This window comes from Embiotoca jacksoni, unplaced genomic scaffold, assembly GCF_022577435.1.
Source record: "Embiotoca jacksoni isolate LCO1_2020_lvr unplaced genomic scaffold, fEmbJac1.0.p SCAF_11, whole genome shotgun sequence".
Taxonomy (NCBI): domain Eukaryota; kingdom Metazoa; phylum Chordata; class Actinopteri; family Embiotocidae; genus Embiotoca; species Embiotoca jacksoni.
Genome location: NW_027185241.1, coordinates 8,738,203 through 8,764,381, shown reverse-complemented (window position 1 = coordinate 8,764,381; position 26,179 = coordinate 8,738,203). Strand labels below are relative to the sequence as shown.

General features: G+C 39.4%; 2 protein-coding genes across 5 annotated transcripts in view; both read left to right on the top strand.

Annotated features, from left to right (window-relative positions):
• The first annotated feature begins 2,638 nt into the window (after positions 1-2,638).
• Positions 2,639-5,870, top strand: LOC138192248 (sperm-associated microtubule inner protein 4). The gene is made up of 8 exons (XM_069139523.1): positions 2,639-2,693; positions 2,788-2,856; positions 2,968-2,997; positions 3,112-3,302; positions 3,650-3,738; positions 3,818-3,995; positions 4,190-4,269; positions 4,345-5,870. Exons 4-8 carry the CDS (start codon positions 3,119-3,121, stop codon positions 5,242-5,244), a joined length of 1,431 nt encoding a protein of 476 aa, XP_068995624.1. The 5' UTR covers positions 2,639-2,693; positions 2,788-2,856; positions 2,968-2,997; positions 3,112-3,118; the 3' UTR covers positions 5,245-5,870.
• Positions 5,871-8,318: 2,448 nt separating this feature from the next.
• The window catches only part of osbpl3b (oxysterol binding protein-like 3b), a 34,402-nt gene continuing 16,541 nt past the window's right edge, over positions 8,319-26,179 (top strand). For all 4 annotated transcript variants that reach the window (XM_069142961.1, XM_069142959.1, XM_069142960.1 and 1 more), the window contains exons 1-4: positions 8,319-8,439; positions 21,275-21,426; positions 25,306-25,422; positions 26,121-26,174. In XM_069142961.1, coding sequence (XP_068999062.1) covers positions 21,331-21,426; positions 25,306-25,422; positions 26,121-26,174 — 267 coding nt within the window. In that variant the 5' untranslated portion in view covers positions 8,319-8,439; positions 21,275-21,330. The remainder of the gene's footprint in view (positions 8,440-21,274; positions 21,427-25,305; positions 25,423-26,120; positions 26,175-26,179) is intronic.

Sequence of the window (26,179 nt, the reverse complement as noted above, 5' to 3'; positions counted from 1 at the left end):
TATACAAGTCTAGTGGTTATGTAGGGTATTTTTGAAGGTACGGAGTAAGCACCCTGTCAAAATATAAACAAGACCTTTCTTGAATCAGTTTATATTATAATATGTTCTGTTTATTAAGCCTAGATGGTGATTATGTCTTAATAACAGTGAAGTTGCCAACTTCTGGCTGCTCAGAGAATACTCATTGGTTTCAGGGGTAAGATGGGGTAGTTGATTCTTGACCAGTGGGGTTAATCAATGTCACATGTTTTTCCTCAAGAGAGAGGTGAATTAATTCCTTTCAGAGGTAACTACAGGAAGAGAATTAAGTTGGATTCCTGTTGGTGTGTGAAATCCTGTGGCGGATAGCCATCAGCTTGCAGCTGCACAATAACTTAATATTAGAGAAATCACTGCAGGCTGTGGCCCATTTGTAATGCAGCAGCAGGAAATGTAATCCGGAGAGCAGCGGCTCTGCTGGGGCAGAGCAGGGTAATTGGTTACTGGACGTAGCTTAGGCTGCTTGATAGGACTTGGGTGTTTTGCTGAGACTTTGGACAAGGTCTCTTGAGAATCCCAATTAAAAAGCAGAATGCAGAATATGAGTCTTGTGAACTAACAAACAAGGCAACGTTTGCTGCTTTGGAAAGCAGTCCATGTCATGTTCAAGGAGAGGCAGCTGCATTGATTATGTGTGCTGATTGAAAACTGGTATTTAGATGCAGTTTTCAAGTTTCTGATGATTTATGGAACGGGGAGTAAATCAGGTGTGTGTCCTGTATTTTTTCTATTAGCTTCTTAATATCTGCAATGACCCTGCATGAAGATACTGGTGTCTGCAGAATTTAGAACAGGTATAGTTGCTTTACATGAGAGATATCTGCATTTATTTTTCTCTGCTCCTCACTCTAATTTGAAGTGAGCAGGGTTCTGTTTTTTATTTTATTTTAATGATGCCTTTTTAGTCATGAATATTAAATGTTATAGAGCAAAGCCAAGTTTTAATGGACTGTAATGTTGGGCTTTAATGTCAGCAATATGTACACATTTTCAATTTTGTAACAGGGACAATGAAGGATTATTTCACTTTACTCATATTTTGCAAACTAATGTCTGACTCAGCAGGATGATGTATAAACATAGTCTAAATCAGTCCAAGCTTATTTAAAATGCCATCTCAGATTAATTTATTTAAAAAAAAAAAAACATCAACATTTCATCAAATAGGGTTTGAGAATAATCTGAGTCCTTTAACATTTAAAGATTTTGAAACTGTCCAAGAAAACTGACATACCTTTTTTCCAAATAGGTCAAATCATTGTGTCACAGTCTTTAATGTGAACCCTATCCATCAAGAAAGTAATGACAGAGTAGCAGCACCATGGACACATGGACAGCTCCCGCCATCCACTTAATCCAAGAAGAGAATGTTCTACAAAATGATCACACACTTTCTAAATCATAATAAGAACAGGAAGATTTTCCTTCTTGACTCTGACTGATTCTGACTTTATTCAAATACGTTTTGTGGATTTTGCTGAAGCACATATGGCTCAATTGATCTCATTTGTTCTTTGTTGAATGGAGGCAATGAAATATGACTCCTGTAACCAAACACCAGTTGCACACAGCTTGTATCTGGTGTCAGCAGTCCTTGGTCAGAGCCAGCTTGATTTTCATTCCACCCCATGCTTAGTTGTATGAGTTCATCAAACTGTGAACGTGTAATATTATCAGATCCATGCTTGATGACTTGATGATGGGCATCCGGAGCAGTGATTACCCACTGCTGTAAAAACATTAGTGTAATGCATAATATCATCATATTTAGGTGCCTGCCTAACAGATAAAAAATTACTTTCAACTTCACAGTTGATATTCTACTGGTTGAAGCAAACATTATCAGACAGACATTATTTCAGTGTTTAGTTAGTCTTAAAAAAGGTTTTTTAAATGAGGCCTCTGCTACACTCTCTGTGTGCTGTGGGCTGTATTGGATGTCACTCACACTGATCCTATTGTTCATTGTAACACCATCACTCTGACCGTCCCAGGAATTCAAACCCACTTCTCTGGTCACAAGCAAAGAGGAGGGAGTCCTGTTCGGTCAACAAAAAACATTTCCACTTTTATCTGGACTAGGACGACTGCCTATCTGTATCTGCAACAGGAGGATAAAATAAACCTCTCTGGATTTCCTCTGTACTGTCCAGGTGAGTGAGTGTGTCAGCATGTTTTGGTATAATAGTGTTTTACTGTATTTCATCATCATTGATACAGTATGAATAACATAGGAGTGTTAATTCTCTCTAAGAAACAAGATGTGTTTGCTGTTTAATTTAATATTCAACTAAATTGTTATTGTCTTATGTATGTAAACATACTATTCATTCTTTAACCAGGCTGTTTGTGTGCCATTGAAGGACAAATGGCCTTGCCAGTAATGATAACTGGCTGTGAGTTGACACTCAAACAAAGAGACAAAAAAACATCACTGATTGTTAGACTCAGTTTTACTCAAAGATGTGTCTTGATTCTCTCTGTTTTTGTCCTTCTACGCTATTTCCTCCTCAGGGTTGTATCCTTCCTTCAATTTTCTTCTTTATGAGTCAGGTCTCCAGCAGCCACATGGAGCCGATGTCTTCACTAACCCACAGTATCCCGCCTGATTTAAATGCAAATTATCCCTGGGGTTATGGCAGAACCATACCTGAGTGAGTGTAGAGATGTTCTACATAAAAAGCCAGTTGCAAAATTAATAATGTGATATATTTTACATAATTATATACTGGCTGTTTACCTTCACAGGCATATCACCAGTCAGCAATGTGTTAATACTGGCAGAAAGAAAAGTAATGTCCGTCTCAATGACCAACTGTGAGTAGCCAGTGGTTTACTTTAAGTGCAGCACCATGAACAAATCACTTAAATTATTTCAATAACAATCATCTGCAGTGAAACAATAACATTTGTTTTTTCTTTCGCCAGCATACCAAAACCAACTGACATAAATGTGGCGTGAGTGCTTTTACTGTCAGCACACGAACAAATAATATATGTATTTTTTCTGTAGAAAGCTCTGCATTCTTATTTACCTTTTTTTGTGTCTGTTTCAAACTTGACCTTTTATAGGGAGAAAATGATTAAGACCCCTACACCAAAAGAGCATCCCTTTTCATCCCACATTCCTCGGTTTGCAATGTTTCCATCCGTCCGCTCTCCAGATGATCCTGAAACTGGTGTCCGAGCTGCTTCCCAACCTTTCCTCAACCGCCTTATCCCAAACAGTGCACCGGACGTCACGCTGTGGAGCAAAGCTATAGGTAAGCGGGGACAGATTGTGATAAAAGGGGCAGTAGGATAGTTGTTTCTATGGAGCCATTACAGAAAAAACACAAGTTTCCCATATTTTTCACATAGGACACATGTGATTACATGTATGACACATGTTTATCACATGTTGCAACATATGATAACATGGGGAAAATAGGTGAAAAAGTTTCACACATGCTATAAAATTCTTCTAAAACCACGTTTCCCATGGGAAAAATACATATTTTACGTGCACAATATGTGGTCACATTTGATCACATGGGTTTTTAAACATGTAAAATCATGTGTTTTTTCTGTAAAACAGATTTGAAAAATATTTTTGTTTTTCCACGCACAGGTGGTCCATATAGACACGAGGTCCTAGAAACCCCAGTGAAAACCAGGAAGAAGGCTGTTAGGTGGACAGGAGATCATGGCTTTTTGGATGTGAGTAATAAAATATAAATAGTTTCACACTCTCATTGAAGTTAAACAGAAAATAAAAATGTCTTACAACACCCTCCAGCAGCATGTAAAACCACTGAAGGGAGAGAAGGAAGTTTTCTACCCCACCCCTCCAAAGACAGTGCTGCCCAACCCGAAACTTCGTGACTGGGATTTGTCGCTTTCGGAGCGAACAAGCAACATGCTGAAAAACTTGGAGAAGACACTCTGGGTCACCACTTACCAAATCCAATACACAGGTAAGAAGCCAGAACACTATAAAAATACAGGATCCTAGAAAAAATGAACACAGACTGTAGTTTTGCTGCTAGAAATTATGAAAGCTGGTGTGTAGAACCACTTTGCAAAGTCAAAAATAATGCAGTAATTATATTTTTGTGATGTTGAAGTTAATTATAAATAATCTGACACTCATGTTTTATGTTGTTTTAAGGATCGGGGCCAACAAATCCATTGCAAATAGATGATTTCAAGGAAAAAATTTGTAACCTCACTGGAATCCATGCACCACTGGTAAAATACACTGCACCTTTTTACAGTAAAATTTACATTGTGAAACACTAATAATCCAAATTATTTTCCCTACAGCGAGAAAGGTCCTATCCTGTGTTTGTTCCATCTAAACCAAAAGGATGTCGAAGAAGAGAGGGGAGCCATGTGGGGAGGAGCACCTGTAGTCCCACTGCAGCTGAACTCCCAAATACATCTCTAGCTCTAAACCAAAGCAGTTCATCAGCTACTGTAAACCAACATAGTCTGCATGAGATCACAGCTATGCATAATGAGGCACCAGGTCCAAACCACATGCGTTACAGTCAATCAGATTATAGCACTGGCTCCACAGAAGCACATTGCAGCGAGCAGTCCCAGGAGATCTTTCACAAGCAACAAACTCAGGGCAAAAGCTGTGTGTGCGAGGGCAGAGAGAGAGAAAACCACAAAGTCCAGTTTGATGAAAGTCTCATGCGAAGATCCATGTCACAGAGCAACCAAGAGGCTAACGTTGCCCAGATCTCAAACACAGAGCAAACCCTGGACCTGAACAACCACCCACATTCCCAGGGAGAGATAGAAGTCAGCAGCGTGACTGAGCTGTGTGTACCAAGTAGCAAAAAGAAGTATTTTAAAGTTGGAAGAAATCTACCTCAGCAAGCTGTAGCCAAAGACCAGATATTTGTTGAATCACCCGCTGAGTTATTATCACGGGCAGCTTCAGAGCAGGAGGGCCTGATAGAGGGCAGAGAGCCGCTACACAGTATCTCTAATCCCTGCATCCTGCCACGGCCTCCTGTCCTGCCAGTCATTCGCCCTGTGGACAGAGTTGGTGCTCTCAGCCTCCTGGACTTTCAAAATTCATTCAGCAAGTCTGAGGCCCATCGCAACTTCAACAGCTTAATCACACGAGCTGCTGTGAACCTGAGGGACAATGTAATCAGTGGGAAAAAACACGACTTCTTTGGGATCAACTGCTGCTACATCCGTGGATAAACTCATCAACGTGAATTTTAACATCTCAGGGAAACAAATAACAGCTAAATTAAACACAACAAAATATAGAGTAAAGGCCTCCAAACTTTTTAGACCATGTACCCAACTAAATTTCCCAAGTACCACTTCTCACTGCAGATAACAACATTGTTTTTTTTTTGTCATGCATTAACCTCGGAAAGCCTAAATAAAAACAACATAAGGCACACCACTCACAATAATCCCTCTAAACCAGCAGAGGGAGGTCTTTAGAAACAACGGTTTGTGGCTTTCGGCTCTTTCTCTCTCTCTGACCCATCAGGTCCAGCAATGTCACTTTTCTCTGCACTGTTTCTGGGACTTTATAGACATTTTAAAATTTCACTCATTCTGCTCGCTAAACTCAACAACTGAGCAGTCAGAATCCGACTTCATCAAGTTACATCAGCATTATGCAATGTTGGACTTGTTGTGACGTCACCTCACGTGGCAAAGTGCAGGCACATTTTTCTTCTAAAATATAAAAAATTATTAACAATTAATATTTACATCAGAGTCATGTTACATGACACTGAATGTAATATGTGTATGTAATAACAGTTGTCCGTAATGAAATAAAATTAAATGTCCATGATTTTTTTGGACTTTTGGAATTGTAATCGTTAGGTCGAGCCTCACATACCACGAGTGGTATGCGTACCACAGTTTGTGAAACACTGATGTGGAGCTTTGAAATATTTTAATTTGAAAATAATCTAAAACAAATTTATGATGTTTGAATTTCCCAATTTGAAATGAAATTTCAGTACAATCATTTCCAAGATGTTTTAACTTCCATATTAACCCTTACAGGCATTTATTACAGGTTTTATTTAAATCAGATCAACTTTATTGGCCAGGTATGTACACATACAAGGAATTTGACCCCGGTTGTACTTGCACTCATTGTACATACACAGAAACAGACAATTAGACATATATGCATATATACAGTCAAAATACCATCAAACTTTGCACAATGCACATTTTTTTTAGTTGTGTGTGTATATATATATATGCAATTTTTTTTAGTTGTGTGTACTACTAAACTAAAACAATGTGCATTGTGCAAATTTTGATGGTAACTGCATAGCGCAAACGGTACAGTGTTATTGCTGATAGATGGACACCTCGTGTCTAGGGCTATTGTTGAATACTCATCATTACTACTATGGCTTATTACTACATTTTCTATAACATCCACACTGAAGACTGTTTGGCACGAAACACGTATTGGCTTTCATGTCCTAGCTACAAACCATGCATCTTGTCCTGTGAGTCTCCTCGTATGATCACACTACAATCATTGGATCTATGCATGTATGTGACTCATTACTTCTTGCAGATCCAAACAACAAATTTAATCACAATTGTAAGCATAGTAATTTGCAAATATTGTTAATTTGATCTTTGGCTCCATACATTTCATTTGTAGTATTCATCAGAGCTCAGGATTTATTATACAATACTGGTCTCATGTAAGCTGTAGCTGACTGTAAGAGTGAAATGAAAAGAAACAGCCTTCAAAGTGCACTTTTAAGTGAGTTCATCCTGCCTGCGCAGTGCTGCACACAGAAGGAATATTCAGCAGCACTGAATTCATAATGCTGCACCAATGAACACTGATCTTTATCATACCTTTTTCTAATTTTACAGAGGAAAACATCTGTATAAAGCTGATTTCTCCCCAAAATAATGCAACACACAGTGTACCACAGAGCATTGTGCAGCCTGTGTTATAGAAACCACCTCTAGGTGTTATAGGTGCCGCAGTAACCTTCTAGCTTGCCTCTATGAAAAGAAAAAAAAAAAATGCTCTTTTGCACGTAATCTGTTGCAGCCAGGCTGACTTGTGTGAAAGCTTTTTTTGTGACACGAAGTCCTTGAGCGACAAGCCTGCAGCCTTGAGTGGTATAACAGCCTCTCATTCAGACCAGAAAAAAAATATATATATAATGGCTCACACAGCAAAATGGATACGAGCTATTGTCTCATTGAATGTTGCAGACAGTGTCAATTTGTCAAGTAATTTTGTAACGAGCACTTTCTTAAAGACAACTAAGATAAAATTGGATTGTTGTTGGGTTATTTTGTTTTGTGTCTGCTTCTGTGCAACAGTCTGAGAATTGTAGACCTGCACTTATGTCACATTCAAGGTCTTAAATATATCACCTATATATAAACTAAAAACCTGCTTATTCATTCATTAGTTATATGCAGTAGGAATCCAGAGGGGGATGACATCCCCCTTGTTAACCTGCTGCCGCACCCCTTTCCATCCCCAAGAGAGTGTGCAGGGGCTGAAGGGCTGTTTATTTGAATATGTTTGTCTTGTTTGTTGGACTCATTGATCCTTTATCTGCCTGAGGTTTGTGCAGATTAGAATCTATAACCCTGACTATAGCTCTGAATTATCAGTTGCCTAACTGTGCTTTATATTGGTAAATCACATTGTGTTGACAAAAGCTCCCATTGACCATCCCTGCTGTTAAAAAAATTTAAAAAAAAAACACCAACTGGTTATATGTTAGTATTTTACTGTCTCTGCAAATGTCTAATTTGTTTGAGCACATTTGCCTTGAACGCCACTGAAAAGTAGTAATGCAGCAGTTAATCCAGCAGGTGGCAGTATATCATAATTTTCTGCCATTTATCATTCTGACTTCCATTTCTTGGTTGTGATAACAGCTATCTGGTCGTTTTTGTGACGTTGACATCGTTTTTACAATCCAATGCAGTCAGTAAAACCTAGAAAAAAAAAACCACCCCTCATCTACAAATGAATTCGAGAAGATTAAAATACATCCGCTCTTACAAATGATATCAGAAATATATGACTCGCGTGCAGAGTGATAAATTGTCCTTGCTTTTGGGGTCCTCCACAATACGTCACGGAAAATGCTGTCAATGATACAAACCCCACCCCTTTAAGATGACGTAGGGCTCTGGTCTGCATTTTAATTGGAGTAGGGTGCTCTCGGTCACGCATCATAACCCCGCCTCCATACAGAGGTGGAGATGATGCTCTTAAGTGCGAGTGGTGCAAGTGTGTACATATTATAGTAAAGTCGGCACGTCGTTTGATCCAGGCTATAATTTGAACGTCCCCATTGGTTGTGCTCTCTCCTGCAGATAAATATCTGTTCACCGACCGACTGGTTCCACTCGTAGTTCGAGGTGAGTGCGTTTTTTTTTCTGTTGCAGGAAAAGTCATTTTTATATTTTTTTTTTTTTTATCAAAAACAAGACGTGTCAGTCCTTCTAGACATGAACATCAGGATCATGTTTAACTGAACAAATCAAGTGAACCACTGAAAACATTTACGAGTTCAAGAGAAAGCTGTAAAAAATGTCAGAGTCCTTACTGTACAGCTTCCAACTTAAACAGTACAACAGTAAACTGTATTTATTGTAAAGGCAAGGGCAGTCAACCCCCGAGTTAAAGGCCTGCAGAGTCTTCGAAGCAGCCGAGAAGGTATGAACATTGTGATTCAAATAGTTAATACCAATCTTTTTAGTTTCCCTGGTAACTCTGAGTCCCCTGCTCTTCCTCTAGACAAGCGAAAACAAGTTGTGGATGATAGTCTGTTTCCATATAAAGCCAACATACGGTAGAGCACAGCGATACCAGCACCTACCCTGAGTTACAAGTCAAAAGCCCAAATGATAAATATTGTGCATTTATGTTTATTTGGTTGAATCTCTCCTGCTGAGTGGATGTAGGTGTGTGTGATAGTGTGCGCAGGATCCAGATTTAATCAGGTTTTAAGCTCAACATCTCATGCTGATAGTGTTCAGAGCAGAAACAGGATTATGGAGGATTTGGCTGTTTCTGTCACTATGCAGATTTTAAACAAAACAGAATCTGTATATTAGTGATCAGTGCACACCTGGGTTTCATTCAGTGTGAATCCAGCATGACGATAGTAACTAAAGTTATAATATAGTTATGGGACACAACTCCACAGTCAGATGTCTGTTTGAGTTAAAGCTGTTTTGTTTGGCTCTCATACAGAGTAGTGGTCATTTTACGACTTACACTGCGTCCTCTCTGCTTTCCTGGATGTTGTGTCAACAGTGCAAACAGAAGAGGCTTTTCAGGTGCTGCTTGAGCTGTGTGTTCACACATGTGAGAGGTTCAATAAGGGCTACTGAGAGTTTCTGTAAAAATGCCTGTCCCGAGGTGGAGTTGTAAAAAAGGTGCATAGTGTGCATGTCCTTCCACAGATCGGTGGGCAATGCAGGGGAAGGACAGAATCAAGGTCATACAGTAAAAATCAAGCTTGACAGTGGATTTTAGGGTCTGAACATATTGTTTGTCGTAACACTCAGTACTTGGGAGCTAGTAAGATTCACTACTTCTCCTTTCCCCTGTCACAGCTGTGTTCACTGGGGACTGTGGTTTGTGTGGTCGGAAATTTATGACTCTTGCAGCGCTGGAGCTGTTTCTGCTCGGATCACACCCAAATCAGTGATTGCAGTCAGATACAGGGAGACTGAGGCCAATGAATCAACAGAATCTGTGGAACGCAGCAGCAGGAAAGAAAAAGTATCGTTGTTGTGAAAGGCTGGTGGTTAAAACAGCAGAGGCACTGCGTCGCATGAGGTGACCTCCACAGTGATTTCACTGTATGTGTAAATGGCACAACCTGTAATCTAGGTTTCACATTTTCACAAACACTATTCATGTTTGTGATGATTCTTTACAATATTGGAGATCTCCTGACGTTGTGTTTTCCATTTCATGTATTGTCATATCGGAGAATATTGCACAGACAGTCACTTCAACACATTGATATTTACCAGTCAATAATTCCCTTGCACTTTAACACCACTGAGATAGTAGAGGATGTAGTACAGAGCAGTGAACATATGGTCACTCTCAATCACCTCAAACACACTATTATAAATCATAACCTGACCTGTGTAGCAGTGCTGCACGGTCTATGCTTTAAAGAACTTTTTTTAAATAGCCACAAACCAACAGGTGAATGATGAAGGGGGTGGGAGAAGAGGAGCAGCGAAGCAGCTGTTGGGAGCATGTGGCAGGTGTTGGTGCTCTTCCTGCGTGGGCAGTAGGCCTACATAAACAATTCATGTGGTTTCATATGTAAACAGGTAGATGTGGTTTTAGGCCTGGAGTAGAGAAACTACGTTTATTGACCTTATCTGCGTTTAAAAATCTAACTTGAAACATTTTTTTTGTTTGGTAACCACAATACAAGCTGCTTGTACTGTTTAAATAACACTATTAGAGTTATACCGGAAGAATAAGATCACTAACTGTTTTGCTGTTATGTAATTGTTTTCCAAATTTGTGCCATGATTTTTGAATGGCAGGTTGGTACTCTTGTCTTCAGCCTCCTCCAGGCAGCAGAGAGACTGAAGGAAGCTCGGAGGCTGATTTCATAACTCCCTCATAGACTGCCAGATATCAGCATGAAATTTTAACGAGGGCGGCACTAACAGATACTTTTAAGTTAAAAACAATGGCACACTCCACGAGCAAAGACATGTTGTTATTGGACTCCTCCACACAGCCATGGTCATTCTCATGCTTCATAGAATTGAATTATTCAAAATCTTCCCCATTTTAAAGAGCAGCACTTCCAATGTACTAAATAGTGTAGGCTTGAAGTCATGAAATAATTTTTGATTCTTCCCATTTGGACAAAAGTCAGACAAGGCTTTGTCTTATTTACAATGAATGATTAGCGCCCCAAGAAATACCTACTTAATGTTATAATATGACTGTCTCGTTTTATTGATCAAGTACAAAGGGGTTTTGTTCAATTTCATCTCTGGTCTTTTCAGTACCAGAATCATATCCATCACACTTTTTTTGTCCTTCTTACTATGTTTTTGTAGTTTCAGCCCAACTATTTAAATACCAGAGCTGTATGAGTTTTAGGAGGTTTTCACATATAGTTCTATTCTCTAATGGAACCAAAGTTATTTCTCTTTGATTAAGAACATAATAACACTTTTGTGTCTGTCCAGAGACTTTAAGGGCCTTGGTTCTCAGGACTCAGGACTACTATCACAAATAATCCTACTTACTTTGGTAAACCCCTGACTTCTCCCGTACCTCCATCAACAAGTAACATTTAATTTTTTGATCAAGTACATGGAAAAGCAACAATATTCCTATCACTTTCAACTGTGCTCATCTGTGAACTTGTGTTCAGTGCTAATTAGTTAATCTTAGCATGCAAAGGACAATGACATATCACTGACATATAACCTGCCACACATTAGTATGGTGGCGTGAGCACGATATCATTTAGCTCATAGCTCCTCTCACTGTGCAGCCTCACAGAGCTGATGAGTGGCTGTGGACTCTTAGTCTTTCTGGTGTGCGTTGCACAAAAAGAAGATTTAAAGCATCAAAATGGCTGTTTTATTAGCATATTTCACTCACAATGTCAGTCCACTGTATTTTTAGATGATCTAGTTTACACTGTCAAGCATGAAAAAATTGTGATGTGTTTCTTGTTGGATCTCATGGGAAACATTAGATTTGGATTATACATCCAATACAAAGTTATACAAATATGAATGCAATTTGTTTATCGGCGCCTATCAAGGCACTCAAGGGACACCTCACAAACTCACTCAAAAACATAACAAGTAGCAAACAAGTAGCATCAATATACAATAATTAGGTAATATAATAAATACAGTAAATTAGATAAAGGCAGTAAATTAGGTCCATGATAATCTACACATAGGAAAAGTAGATCATCTTTAAAGGGTGGGTGGGTGAGATGTGATCCCACTACAACTTTAACAACACACTTCAAATATATTCCTCCAAAGCTCGACTGCCATCAAACCACAGAAACACAAGCTTTTCAGAGAATAAAACTCAGAACTGCTTTGTGATGACTCCCCACCCTTTTTGTTGCTTCAGTTTGAGTCACCCTGTGGTGCTGTGACAGTCTATTTTCTATCAGAGAGTTATGGGCTCATCCACACTGAGTTAGGAAGACTTTACTGATGCAGTGTTCAGGCATGAAGTAAATCTCTCTTCTCAGTCAGACACTTCATCTCAGGCTGTCCATAAATGGAAGATAATGGAAGACGCTGCCATGTCTAAATATATCTCCACTCCAAGGACTTGGAGATTGCTTGCGGCAGTGCAGGTGTTGATTTCTTTTTTTTAGGTCTATTTTTTGTCCCCACGTATTCTTGTTAGAGAGCATCCACATGCTAACATGTCAGAGTTAAGATGAGAATGGATGCTGCTGCCTCCCAGTCAGACTGTGATCTTTAATTGGGAAAGCAACAGCTGGATTGCCGGTCATGCAAGGTGCTACATGTGACACATAGTGAAGAGCACTTTGCACCCTGAAATTCAGCACATGCACTGTATGTCTCTCTCCCCCCCCACCCCCCATACTCTTTAGTTAGTGAGTATTGAACAAAGCTACAGCTCTTCTCTGTGTCCTAATGAGCTAGTGTTGAGTTATGAGGCTGTCAGGCTCCCCCACACTGTGACTAAAACAAAGGAGAGGACCTCTGCCACATTCAGAGCAGACAACAGAAAGAGATAGAAGGTGGGGGTGTTGGAGGGGAGGTGGTGTGTCGAGGATGTGGTTGATTAGCAGGATGCAGTGTGTCATTGGTGAGAGTGTATAATACATAGCTTGTCAAGTGTAAGACAGTTTTAGACATGAATAAAAAAAAACAAAAAACTTGTGCAGCAGGAAGTTATTGAGCAACTCTATCTGTCTCCCCCTCATTAGCATGACCATAACTCCACAACCTTTTTCTCCCAGGGAGAATATCATGGGCGAATAAAGCTTCAAACTCCATTTCCTGCTGCTGAAAATGTAAGATTTCGGATAGCGGAAAGAGCTGTGCGTACTTAAAGCTCAGCTGCATGAGCTGTTTTTTTGGAGAGGCTCCCTCTGGCCTTGGCAACCTTTCACCATAATGCCTTAAGCAGATCAGGAGCAGGCGTTACCATCTGTGCGTCCCTTTTAGAAAAGGTGTGGCACCCACACACACACACACACACACACACACACACACAAGTGGGGTGGCAAACATTACCCTTCTTGGTCAAGAAATGTTTCAAATGAATAATGGATCTCATATTCAGGTGCAGACAGTTTTGTCTCGGACTCAGTCCTCTGGGATAATGGCTTGCTGGGTGCTGCCATGATGACCTGTGTTATTGTTTGAAGAATATATTTTGAGAAAGACTATATCCAGACATTTCTGTGCTGCTCTTATTCTGCAGATGGATTTCAGAAGAGAGACTCCTTACTCCAGAAAAGATAGATGACAGAAGTAATGCCTGGGGAAGAAGATTAATTACTGCACCTGATAAAAGTCAGAGTCTTTGATAGGGGAAAGAAAGAAACTTTCCTCTGTTTCCTGTGCAATTTGTTCATCTTCTACTCACCATAATAACTGAGACAGGAGTTGTTACCTCCGCCCTTTGACTGATTTCAGCCTCTTGAAGGACCGGGCAGCGCAAATCACAGTTGTGAATGACATAATCTAAGAAATATTTAATTCAGATTTGAGTTACTTGTCGTCTCCACTCCTGATGTCCCCAATAAAATCCCAGTTTTGTCGATGGTGTTATCATCATTTCATGAAGTACTATGAAGTACATAAATCACAGATATTCGCAAGATATGGACATTTTTTTAAATGAATTCATTAAAGTAAACAAGTGGACAAATGTTCAGACCTTAATGACTTCTGAATAAAAAAAACTAGTAGTTGAAAGAGTGCTTGAATGTTTGAAATACCTTAAATTTTAAGGCCATTGATGGATATTTTTGGAGCATAGCACCGATTTGTTCAGGGTTAGATGAGCACATTGACATCTCTGTAAGGTTTGTACGCTTGATATGAAGCGACAGCCAGCAACAGGTTATTTTAGCATAAATACGTGTAAACAGCTAACCTGGTTTGGCCCAAATGTTCATTATTCAACCTATAAAATATCATGTCTGTCAAATTATAATGTGTACACCAAATCTTTGCTTTGTATGAGATTTAATTTTCATCTCAGATATTTTACATCAGATTTTACAGCTGTCAAAGTCAAGAAAAAAATGAGTAATGAAAGCCAGTCTGCATTGCCGTTTTAATTGACAGTACTTTCTGTGTCACAAATTATCTCACTTTTTATACACACCCTTTTTTTTGTTTCTTTTATGTCAGACTTTCTTGTCTTCTCTCAAGAAATAGCTGCTCTGCATTTTAATAATGAAATAACAAAGACTAAGTGGCATCATCCCAGCAGGGTAATGCACAGTTGTAATTAGATTACTATTATTAAGGTGGTAACTTCGAGATGCTGCACACGAGAGCCCCGCGTGTCTCCTTCAGTGGGTAGCTATCAGAAAATATGTAATCACTGTGCAAAGCAAACAAGATGAATAATATGTGTGCTCATTACAAATCTGATTCTGATGAGTTTATCCTGCAGAGGAAAATAAAAGGTCACTTGGGGCAATGTTAAATCAAGACCGATTTATGTAGGTAATTCTGTTTCATCAAACCAACCAATTTGTTTAGATCGAGTCACGCGGAAAGCCAATCCTTTTTATCTAATAAAATAAAAAAATATATATATTTATAGTTTTTCCTGCAGCTTTGTTACTAATACATAAACATGGAGCTCATAACCATGTTTGCTTTTCATAGCTTCCCTTTGGAATATAATTGAACACTCACAGCTGGGTTTTGCATATAAAATGTTATTTAAGATATTATGCAAACCTCAATGTATTTAAAGGTTATCTAAATGTCATCTCATCGGCTTGGCAAAATTCAATATTCTATCTATATTTTAAAGATGACTCATTTTTCACATGGGCCCATGCCTTCCTCCACAGCAATTGCAGGCCCACTTCTCAGCTAATAATTACTGAAGCATATCCTGCCCCTTCTAAAGTCACTTTCTACTTTCCCTTCATATTTATTAGAAGTGCCCAGCCCAACCACACCCAACATCTTTGAATTGCTGTGCTACATCAGCTGCCAATAGGAGCTTACAGTAAGAGCTGTCATTTCTGCAAACATGACTCTATTTCCTAAACAAGCTGCATGGTGGGGGTTCAACCATGAGATGTTTATTCTGGTGAGTCACATCCTAATGATGCCTGAAAGCGTGTTATGCTTGTCAGCCCCTTTGGCAGACTCTGGAGACAGTGGAAGGACAGAGGAACATCTGCAACATGAACTGCACATGAGATGTAATAGAGGCCTTTCAGCTTCTGTCAATGTAGTTAGTGCAGCCTAAAAGGACATTAAGTCATCTATAACTTCAACTGACATCTGTAGCTGGGCATGGACTTGTTGACAGATCTCTGGTACGCCTTAATAGGGAGAGTTTGTGTTCTATGATGGCGCACATTGGCAGACATCTGGTGAGATGTGTTTTCGTCAAGCTCTTGCTATGGTTATTTGTGCAATTGGACAAAATAGTTTTACATAATAAATTTACATGATTCTCCTATATTTCTAAAATTATTGAGAAAAATTCTGCAAATCAATTATGTGACCATCTGCACAGGAATTGGTTGTTCAGTGAGGATTTAGAGTACAATAACACCACTTGTGAAAGTCAGCAATGATTTTATTGCCTCAGACAACGGACTCGTCTCCCTACTTGTCCTGCTAGATCTTAGTGCTTCATTTGAAACCAGTGATCACAACATTTTATTGCAGAGACTGCAACATGTGATTGGGACTAAAGAAAGTGCATTAGGTTAGTTCTAATCATATTTGTTATATGTTTAATTTGTTCACATCAGTGATGACTCTGGAGTTCCACAGGGTTATGTATATGGTCCAATTTTCTTCTCGTTATACATGCCTACATTAGGCAATAGTATTTGGAAGCACAACCTAATTTTTTTTTATTGCTATGCAGATGACACCCAGCTATATTTAAAGCTGCAGCTTCCTCTGCTGCTGCAGTTTGAAAATAGTTTGTCGGGGGTCGATACTTTTCCACTATGTAGACGAGATGGCAACTGTCTAGTGTGGAAAGTGTCCAGCAATTCCCACTCAAGTTTTAGACCATTTGGACCGAGTACACCACCCGGGTACTTATAGTGCACTGCATGTCACTGCATGCCATTTGCAACACAGCTCCTGTCTCAGCGTGATGCTGAACAATTATGCATTTGTTACTTCTAGGCAGGCCTATTGTAAATCCTTATGATCAGGATGGACCAATAATTCTCTTAAAAGCCTCCAGTTGATCCAAAGTACTGCAGAAAGAGTAGTGACGAAAGTTGGCAAGAAAGATCATATTTCTCTTGGATTAGTTTCTTTTCATCGGCTCCTTATGAAATTAAAACTAATCCTTATCCTTACATAAAAAGCCATAAATGACCAAGGTCCATCATATCCTAAAAACCTCATAGTTCCATATTAGCCCAATAGGCTACTATTACTGTGCTCTCAGCGTGCAGGTTTACTCTCCTAGAGTTTCCACAGTAAAATGGGAGGCAGAGCCTTTAACTTTCAGGCCCTTCTTCCTGCTCCCAGTTTGGGATCAGGAGGCAGACACCCTCTCTACCTTTCAAGATTAGGCTTAAAACTTTTCTATTTCACAAAGCCTAAAGTTAGGGCTGGCTCAGGTATCCCTAAACCATCCCTACAGGACTATATTGCTGGGGGACCTCCTATGATGCACTGAGTACCCCTCTGTCTGCCACTATTGCATGTTGTTTCTTTAACACTGATGTTATATTGTGGTGTTTTAATATTATAATTTCATCCACTGTTGTATGTTGACATTTTGTTTTAAAGTGGTTGTTTTTCTCCTGTGCTTATTGTTTTTCTTCATTCATCATATGTTTTAGTCTTTGTGATTGTGAGTGTATTGGGACCAAACTGATTGGTGATTTTGGTGGTTTCTCCTTGTAGTATAGCACAATGATTAGTTGGTTGATGGAAAATTAATTAGCAAAGACTACGTATCATTGTTCAAGTAATTTTTCAAGCAATAATGCCAAATATATTTTAGTTTCAGCTGCTCAGTTGTGAGTCACTTCTTCACTTTAGCTTTTGTGACTGAGAATGTTAGCAAGACAAAACAAGCAATTTGAAGAAATGTTTCACTTATTTTTACACCAGATAGTTATTCAGATGAATAAATAATTAAATGAATTGTTGGTTACAGCCAAGGTTATGTCATCCCATCACCTCTCTCCCCCCTCATTTTGTCCCTGATCTGTACTGCTTACCACCTAAAAGGACAAAAACACCCCTAAAATATATTTGAAACATGACTTTCGCTTGTGTGAGGCTGGGTGAATAGGATGGGGGGTTTTCTGGTTGTTTTCAGTGAGATGAAAATGCCAGTATAAGTTCGAAGCTCCTACATCTGTCTCATCCAAATGTCATGCTGGTTTCTCATTATAGAGCAATTGTGGCTACCAGCCACCCACACTTTACTGGAATATTCAAGAGATGTCAGTCACCTCTTCGCACAAACTGTTTAGCCTTTTGTATGTGAGACACTTTAAAAAGAACCTCTGCCCAGAATTTGTTCTTATATAGTTTAAAATGCAGCCTGAAAATTGCTGGTGATGATGTACATGCATCCAGCAGTATAGATGAAATAAGACATATTACAAGTAATACCAGAGAATAAACGGGATATTTAAAAAAAAAAAGAAATTTGAATTGTTTCCTGTTAAAACTTGCGATATCTACTTGCTTAATATATGAATATGAATTAGATTTTTTTTTTTTTTAGATATTTTTCAGCTCATCAATGTTGAGAGATTTTGCCGTGATATATTTTCAGATTTTGTTCAGGCTGCTTGGTAGATATTTGATTTGGTGGGATGCATGAATCACAGTAATCATCGATTCAGATGCACAGGTCAGCAGTTCTTTTTCTGCAAAAGACAGCTCTTATTTTTCTATAGCTTTTTTAGATTTTTTCTTCTCCAGGCCCTTGACAAGACAATAAATATTTGCATTAAATTACACCTCCCACTTTCAGAACCATGCATCTGTTTGCACCTATTTGTAGTCATGTGTATGCACCGCACATGTTCTTTTTGTGCTCATGCATTCATATGTAAAAGAAAGGCTGTCTTGATGACAGTAGAACTTTCCCTGTGCCCTGTGTTTATCTTTTGTCCTCTGTGGTGGTCAGTGTTCATGTGATCCCCTGTTTCTTTGGCCCTAACACACGAGACAAACATATTCAGCATTCCCCTTTACCAAGCTGTGGTCACGGTGACTGTTCTGAAATGGAGCATGAACCACAACCATTTAGATTTAAATTGTTTTCATGCTTTTTCCTCAATTTTTGGGGGATAATTTGTGTGCTTGTAAATGACACCAACAACTGTCAAGTGAAGTAAGAATCCACACTGACTGTGCCCTTAACCCTTCACACGGCTACTGTGCAAACGAATAAAGTTTGGGTGAAATCACATAGTGTATTTCTTCTTCATGTGTTCTTCAGTGTGAAAGGATAATTACTGGAGCTCTGACATCTAATACTGCTGTCAACCCGATGAAAGCCCAAGAAGTGGTGTTGTATAAGATGAAAGGGTGCCCTGAAGGGCGACAGTGTTACAGACCTGCACATATAGCTGGTGTGATCAGTGGAAAGTGGATGAATAAATCATAGGAGATGGTGAGAGAGCTTTGGATAGACAGATAGATTACATTTAGTGTCTCATAAATCACGGCTGTCTGTAGCTTAGTCTGTTTCTGTTCTGGGGATAGTTAATAGCATTCAGCAATTATTGAGCTGCAAAATGCACAAGACATGCTCTCCTGCTGCTGGGGGCATCTCTTTGTGTGTCCATCCACTTTGATCCTTTGTTGTAGCTGCATTTTGGGCGCCTTTCTGTGTCGATGTAAACCACAGCCTGTGATCCGCAGACAGAGAGCTGGTGTAGGCTCGGCCAAAAGCACGAAGGTTTCAGATGTCCACGCTTTTGTCTGTCCAACACGAGAGGCTGTGGCCATTACACAGCACAAAACTAGTGGATGCAGAGCAGGTAATGTGATTAACCTTGCTGCTGCTTCCTACTAAACACGTAGTGTGTCTTATTCAGTCCAAGAGGCAATGTTTGCCATTAGTTTTCACTGGTAGTAAGGAAATGGTTCGACAAAAATAGTAAAGGGTCCACTTACTAGATATTTAAGAGGTTTCAATCACATGTTATGGTCATCATCAGCAAAGTTGCTCAGCTGTAATGTCAAATGTTGTTAAAAGGTCCCATATTTTAAACTTTTCTGGTGTTTTAATTGCAGTCCTGATATCCATAAGAAGATATCATTGATTCTTTAAGCACCAACAACCAAATCAATTTAGTTTTACATACAGTACATACTCTCTTTAGCTGTTCGGTGTCTGTGTCTCTAAGGCCCATGGATATCAATGACTCTATCTTCTGATTTGCTGACTCGTTTGAGTAATGCACACCCAAGCCAAACACAGGTTTTGTAACTTTCTCGCTCCACTTCGGTAGCCACTTGGTGTTGCTACCCAATTTGGACCACACGTGCGTGTGGCAGCATTATTGCTTAAAGATAAAGTAAAAATATCAGGGTAAGCCAATCAAAGGCAGAGTAGCGAAGGTCATGCTTTCGCCATCCAGTAAAAAAAATGCGTAAAAAATAAGGTTTCGGTACATATTGGCTAATGACACTTTGTTTTTCCCTGCATAAAAAGTTGGACAGTGAAACGTGCTGGGTGCTGGGACACATGACTTGATTGTACTAATCTAGTGCTAAATCAATAAGCTGATTAATTGGTTGGTCAGTTGACAGTGAATTAATTAACAATATTGATCGTACTATGTCCATAGGGTAATGTAAGGATTTGCTTCTCTTCTTTGTCATTATATATTATATATTAAATATCTTTGGGTTGTGAGATGTTTTTTGGATAAAATAAGCAATTTGCAGATGTCACCTTGAAACCAGCTGTCATATTAAAATGATCCGTCTTGTGTCTTTGACAGAATCTCACAGACAGTCACTTGATACAGCGATGAACTCTGGCCTAACGGTCCACAAAGTCAGTACTGCTGCGCACCCTCACTAAAGCTAAATGAATGACCTGCTGCTTGTTCCTGTGTGGACAATGAGATTTACACACTGTTCCTGGTTGTTGATCATTCGTCAACACTGTGACAAATTGCCCCTCACATTCCATTAGCAAAATGTGGTTTCATGTGCTCATGTGGTCAAACAGGCACTTAATGTTAATTAAATTGTGTGTTGTGTGGCAGGTGACTGAAGGTTGTCACTTTATAAAGAAATAATTTTCACACTGTTACATTTCACTGATGATCTCACTGCATATGTGACATGTGACATGTACCTTTTAATTCCCCCATCACTGGGTTGTCTGTAGAGTCACAGCCAATACTCAGTACATCTTTTATGAGCTTGTTCTTTATTTGGGTATTTCCGATATTGTACTACTTTATAGATTTTAGAGGGAAATATAGTTTGAAGTCAATTTGCTAACAATTTTTTTAATTGATCAAATACTTGAAAATGGAAAAAGTCAAAATTGTTGTGCATTTCAGCTTTATGAATGACTTCATTGATTAATCTGTTTTAGCAATCAATTAATCAGTTAATTAAGATACTATAAAACAATTTAATTGTGCTTCTTCAGTGTATCTACCCTCATAGATATATAATACGTCTTCCAACACACCTATACTTCAAGAGGCTGCTTTAGATTTATAAGATCATTAAATGCTGACATTCCATCACTGACTGAAAGGGTAAGATATGAATTATTTAAACCTGTGGTCTCTTTAATAGCAACCCAATTTGTATCCTCCAGTCCTGCTTGCCAATTTAGTTTGCTGATGTTGAGAACATTGTGCAGACTTTGTCATTACATCCCATTTTTCTGCTTCATAACGGTGGAAAAACTGATCACTCCAAATAAGCTAATGTATTTTTCTGTAAGTGCGAAAAGGCTTTTAGAGAACTTGCCTATTGAAACCATCTTTCTCTCCCCCCATTATACTCTTAGTGGAGGAATGTCCCTTGTCCTCCATCTGTAGCCTGCGCCGGCCGGTCTGCAGCGAGATGAGCTCAGAGGAGCGCAGCTCCGCCATGTCACAGAAGATCTCCTCCCTGTCACGAAGCAACAGCAGCTCCTCGTCCAAGCACGACAGCCGACAGGTAACACTCACGATACACTGACAGCTCACTACCCTAGTGTGTCGTACATGGAAGGGAAAAGGGTTGGAGTATTTTTTTTTGTGGTCATTATGCTGTTTCTGTATAGCTACTGCCAGTCCTGGCAGAGATTTGTCAGGAGGAACTTTAGGTGTTAACAACACAAATGTTTAATACATCCAACCGCTATTTGCATTAGGCACTAAAAGCCACCAACTTGAAAGAGACATTTTCTATTTCTCATCCTCACATCATTTTCTCCAAATGTGGAAGATTTTAGAGCACTCTGAATCACTAAAACGCAATTTTGCAACAGGTCAAAGCAAATTCTCCCACACAAATCATGGAGAAGAGTATGGACAAACTGTTTTTGCATTTGCCTTGAGCTTTTATCTTCAGGCTGCAGACTCATTAATTTTTCATTACTCGCAACAGCGTTTCCTATAGTAACAGAGTAATAGAGTTTCTCTCTAGTACTGCCCACAGGACAAACAGACTTCACTTAGGAGAAATAACAAATACAGATACTGAAAAAGCATTCTCATTAGCAAAGGACCTCTGAACAAACAAACAAATATTCTGTAATATCCTTTTGTGATAAATATCTGTTTCAAATATCATAATACTCAGATCTTAGTTTTGAATCTCCAAATAAATGAAGTCAAATGTTTAGTTTATAATCCAGCTTGAATGTCATGTCATTGTTCACTCTAATGAACTTAAATAGTCACTAATGTTTTGTTTTGTTGATGCTTACTGGCCTACACAGTGAGTTTGATATTTGGCAGAGAGTAAATTTGTGAATTTTAGTGGATTTGATGAAATTACATAACAGTGGTATTGATCTTCTCATCTAACTCTTGGCAAGAATGCAAATCCTTAAATATCCCTAAATGTCAAACCATCCTTGAATATTTAATTTATTAAACGTTTTGAACATGGATCATAACACACTTGTTTTTGAAGGACAAGGCTCAGTCTCCACAGACAACCATCTTAAGGGTCCAGTACGATGTCCAGGATGTCGGACCAGTTTGAAAATATTCAGCGTCATTGCTTTCTTTCTGAAAGACTCTGTTGACCTTGAAGAAAAGAGGCCCGGCACTGTGTGACAGTGACTCATTGTATGACTGTGTCACAGGGAGCTATGATGAGCACTCACGGAGAGTAGAGAGAGCAGTCCACAAGTCACGCCCTTGTCCATCCCCCTTCAGATATGAGGGTTTATTTTAGATGGCCTCACGTCCAGCATTCGGCCGCTCTGTCTGACTGAGTTTGTTTAAACCAGAACTGTTGCTGGAACAGTCAGGGACACACTGATAGTCGCCTCAAACCTCTGCCGAGAGCCCAAAGTCCCTGTGGACGGCTGTGACGTGAACTTCATTTGTGTTTTAGTTTTTGTCCCACTGAAGTTTCACAAAGGTTGAACTTAATGATTATTTGCATTTGTCTGTCAAATATTTTTTGATTTATTAATTACAAAGCCACAGTAATTAGTATAAAATGCCCATTATTATCTTCAAGAGCCCAAAGTGATGGCTCCTATTTGATTATTAATGTCTATTCAACAGTACAAAACAAAATTTTATTCAAACTGCAAACAGTGATATGTGGGCCCTCGTACGCTGCACGTCGGGGATCCAGTGGATCAGGGCCGCCGGCTCCCCGACGTGCAGCACGCGAGGGTTTTCCCACTTGCAGTTGTAATTGTTTTCTCGATCTCGTTCCTTATTCTTCTTTTTTTAAAAAAAAGGCTTTTTTTGGCGGCTCTAACATCTTCAAAAACTCATGAAAGTTGGTGCCTGACGCATGTGCAAAGTTTCGTGAGGTTTGGAGCATCGTTTGACCTTAAACATCAACTTCCTGTGTCACGGCGAAACATTAAACTTACCCGCATTGCCCTGGCTATACTATACAAAATGACTTTCGGTTCAGTTTTTGACCATATGCTGTTTTCTTTATCACTTTTTGGATTATGACCTTTCTCTGAACTGACATGCATGCCTCAAGTGGGGATCGAACCCAGTTACTTCTCACTGAGGCAACTGCTCTAACCACCGTACCACTGTGTCATACTATAGGATGTCGTCCGAAATGTGAAAAAAAAGGTCATACTATGTCGTCCGAAATCTACTATCCAAAGAATGTCTGCGGCAATTTTGGTCGCGTTTGAATGAATATTTGTGGATGGTTGAGTTATAGGTTGCAGTGAGCCAAAGATTTGTCACAATGCAGACCATCTCCTGGGAACATTGGTGGTGCAATGGTTAGCATTGTTGCCTTTCAGCCTAAAATGTTTGGGGTTTGAGCCCCCCTTTTGTCATTACTTTAAAAAAATAAATCATACTGTAGTATGTCGTCCAAATTATGAAAAAAAAATAAAAAAGTCATACTATAGCAAAAGGTGACCCAAAAGTCATTTTTGGGTCACCTTTTGTGCAACATGCTATAGAATGACTTTTGGGTCACTTTTTCAACGACATGCTATAATATGACTTTTGGGTCACTTTTTGGCCGTCACGATACGGGCACACCGATCGCCGAAAACAAATTCTTTTGATAACTTTTAATTCCAAACATGTTAAGAATGCACAGACTAAATTTGAAGTTGGTCCAGTAAAATCTGTTAGGAGTTCGTTAAAATACAACGTGTGGATCACCAAAAATGGCGACAAAATTCAAAATGGCGGATTTCCTGTTGAGTTAACGTAATGGTGCATTGGAACTTTTTTGTACATCTCGGTGTGATACACATGTCTACCGAATTTCGTGCATGTAGGTAAATGTAGCCCCCGGGGAATCTGTTTAGGGGGCGCTAACGAGCCATTTGGCCACGCCCACTCATGACTCCACTAAAATAAGAAATTTTTCACCGGGAGAGATGAAAAAACAACTTTTGTGAGTTTTTGAATATGATAAAGCTTCCAAAAATGCAGTTGTTTACGGAGAATAATAATAACACGGAATAATAATTCCTTGAAGAACAATAGGGCTTTCGCACCATCGGTGCTCGGGCCCTAAAAATGTATATACCCTTTCACAGCTCCATCTTAGCTAATTACTCTGTGGGAAAAGCCCTTTTGGGCCTGTAATACCAACTGTGGCTAGTGTGTCAAAGCTACCTCACAGTCCAGTGCTGCTCCATGGGGGTTATTCTCTCTGGATAAATGCCCATTATAGTTTTTATACAAGTTAAGAAGTAATGCTTCTGATGAGGAAACTGACATTTTTGTGTGAAATTGGTGTCCATTTAAATGATTCACCAAGTCAGTTGATTAATTAACTGAGTAAACATGTAATTGTTTCAGTACTAATACAAACTAAAAGTGATATAAACCGCACATGATGTAATAGTGTGTGTGTCCACAAAGATGTTACAAAACCCTCTGTTTATACTGTTTATCCTGACTTCCTGGAATTCTCACTGCTGAGGTACATAATACAGCTATCTGGATTAGTTCATGATGAAATATCATCTTAATCTGTCTATTTGCAGCGGATTTGGACTTGACCGTTCTAATCTCAGTCAGGAAATTATTAATGTGAAGAGTGAAATTAGACAGGTAAACTAATTTTGTAAATGGGATCATGAGGTAGGAGTAGTCTGTAAAGCCCCACACAGGTCGCAGACCATCAAAGTACTTCAGCAATGAAACTCTCATCTCCCTCATTCAGAGCCTCCCACTGACTGATTGACAGTAGATGGAGCAGCATCAATCATTATAAAACACTTTTAACTCTGATCTTGACTCCTGCTGTGTCAACGATTTATTCAATTTATGTTTATAAACCTCCCGTAAACTTTGATCCGCATGTGTCTGCATGACTGTTTGAACGTCTGCCTTTCATGCCAGAGTCCTCATAAACCATATGCACCCACAGGACAGCTGGGAAATAGTGGAAGGCCTGCGCGGAGGGTTCAGCAATGTTTTGGAGCCCCAGAAACAGGAAGGCTACATGCTGAAGAGGAGAAAGTGGCCCATGAAGGGCTGGCATAAGGTATAATAGAACACCTGCAGTGTCCTCAAATGACCCATGTTACTTCACACTTACTCATCTCTCAGAGAGACCTCATGACATATTTTAAGCCCTGACAAGTGAGCTTCATTTTGATTTCCCGGTTTTACTCTACACTTTTCTGGCTCCCTTTAGGAATCTGCTGACATGACTCTTTTGTGTTTCAAACTAATTGAATGAGCTTTTGCAGGAGATGATTTCACTCTGAGAGGAGTCACATGTGACCTGGGTCAGTGCCTGTTTACACTCTGTCTAAAAGCTTTTCCTGGGATGATAATGCCTAGATATCTTTGTGCTCCTCTCTGATGCATTAGCTGATGGGCTTTTGGTTACTATAGCTGTATACACTTAGTATTGACTTACAGTCAGAACTTTACGTGTGCTTTCAACAATCTCATTCTTGTGATGCACAGTAAGAGCTTCAAGAATTGCATTTACAAATAGAGTTTGGGAAAACGCTTGTAGCTGAGTGAGAGGAGGAGTGATGCAGGCAGACAGATCCAAGACAAGAGCCTGGTATGACAAACATCTCTCTGCAGAGACATCAACAACATCCAGGACATAATCAAGAGGTTGACTCCATCAGGAACACAGAGTTATGACAGTGACTTCAGACTTGCTGTCGGAGGTGTTGCATATCATTCCCATTGCATCTAATTTGCCCGTCTTTCTCCCTGCAGAGATACTTTTTCCTGGACAAGGGTGTCCTCAAGTATGGCAAGTGCAGTGCTGATGTGAG

What these genes read in the sequence shown, in the direction of transcription:
- LOC138192248 (XM_069139523.1), top strand. Translation starts at nt 3,119, where the DNA reads ATGATTAAGACCCCTACACCAAAAGAGCATCCCTTTTCATCCCACATT. An exon ending in GCTGTGGAGCAAAGCTATAG is followed by an intron (nt 3,303 to 3,649) that starts GTAAGCGGGGAC and finishes TTCCACGCACAG; the next exon opens with GTGGTCCATATAGACACGAG. An exon ending in CTGGAATCCATGCACCACTG is followed by an intron (nt 4,270 to 4,344) that starts GTAAAATACACT and finishes TTTTCCCTACAG; the next exon opens with CGAGAAAGGTCCTATCCTGT.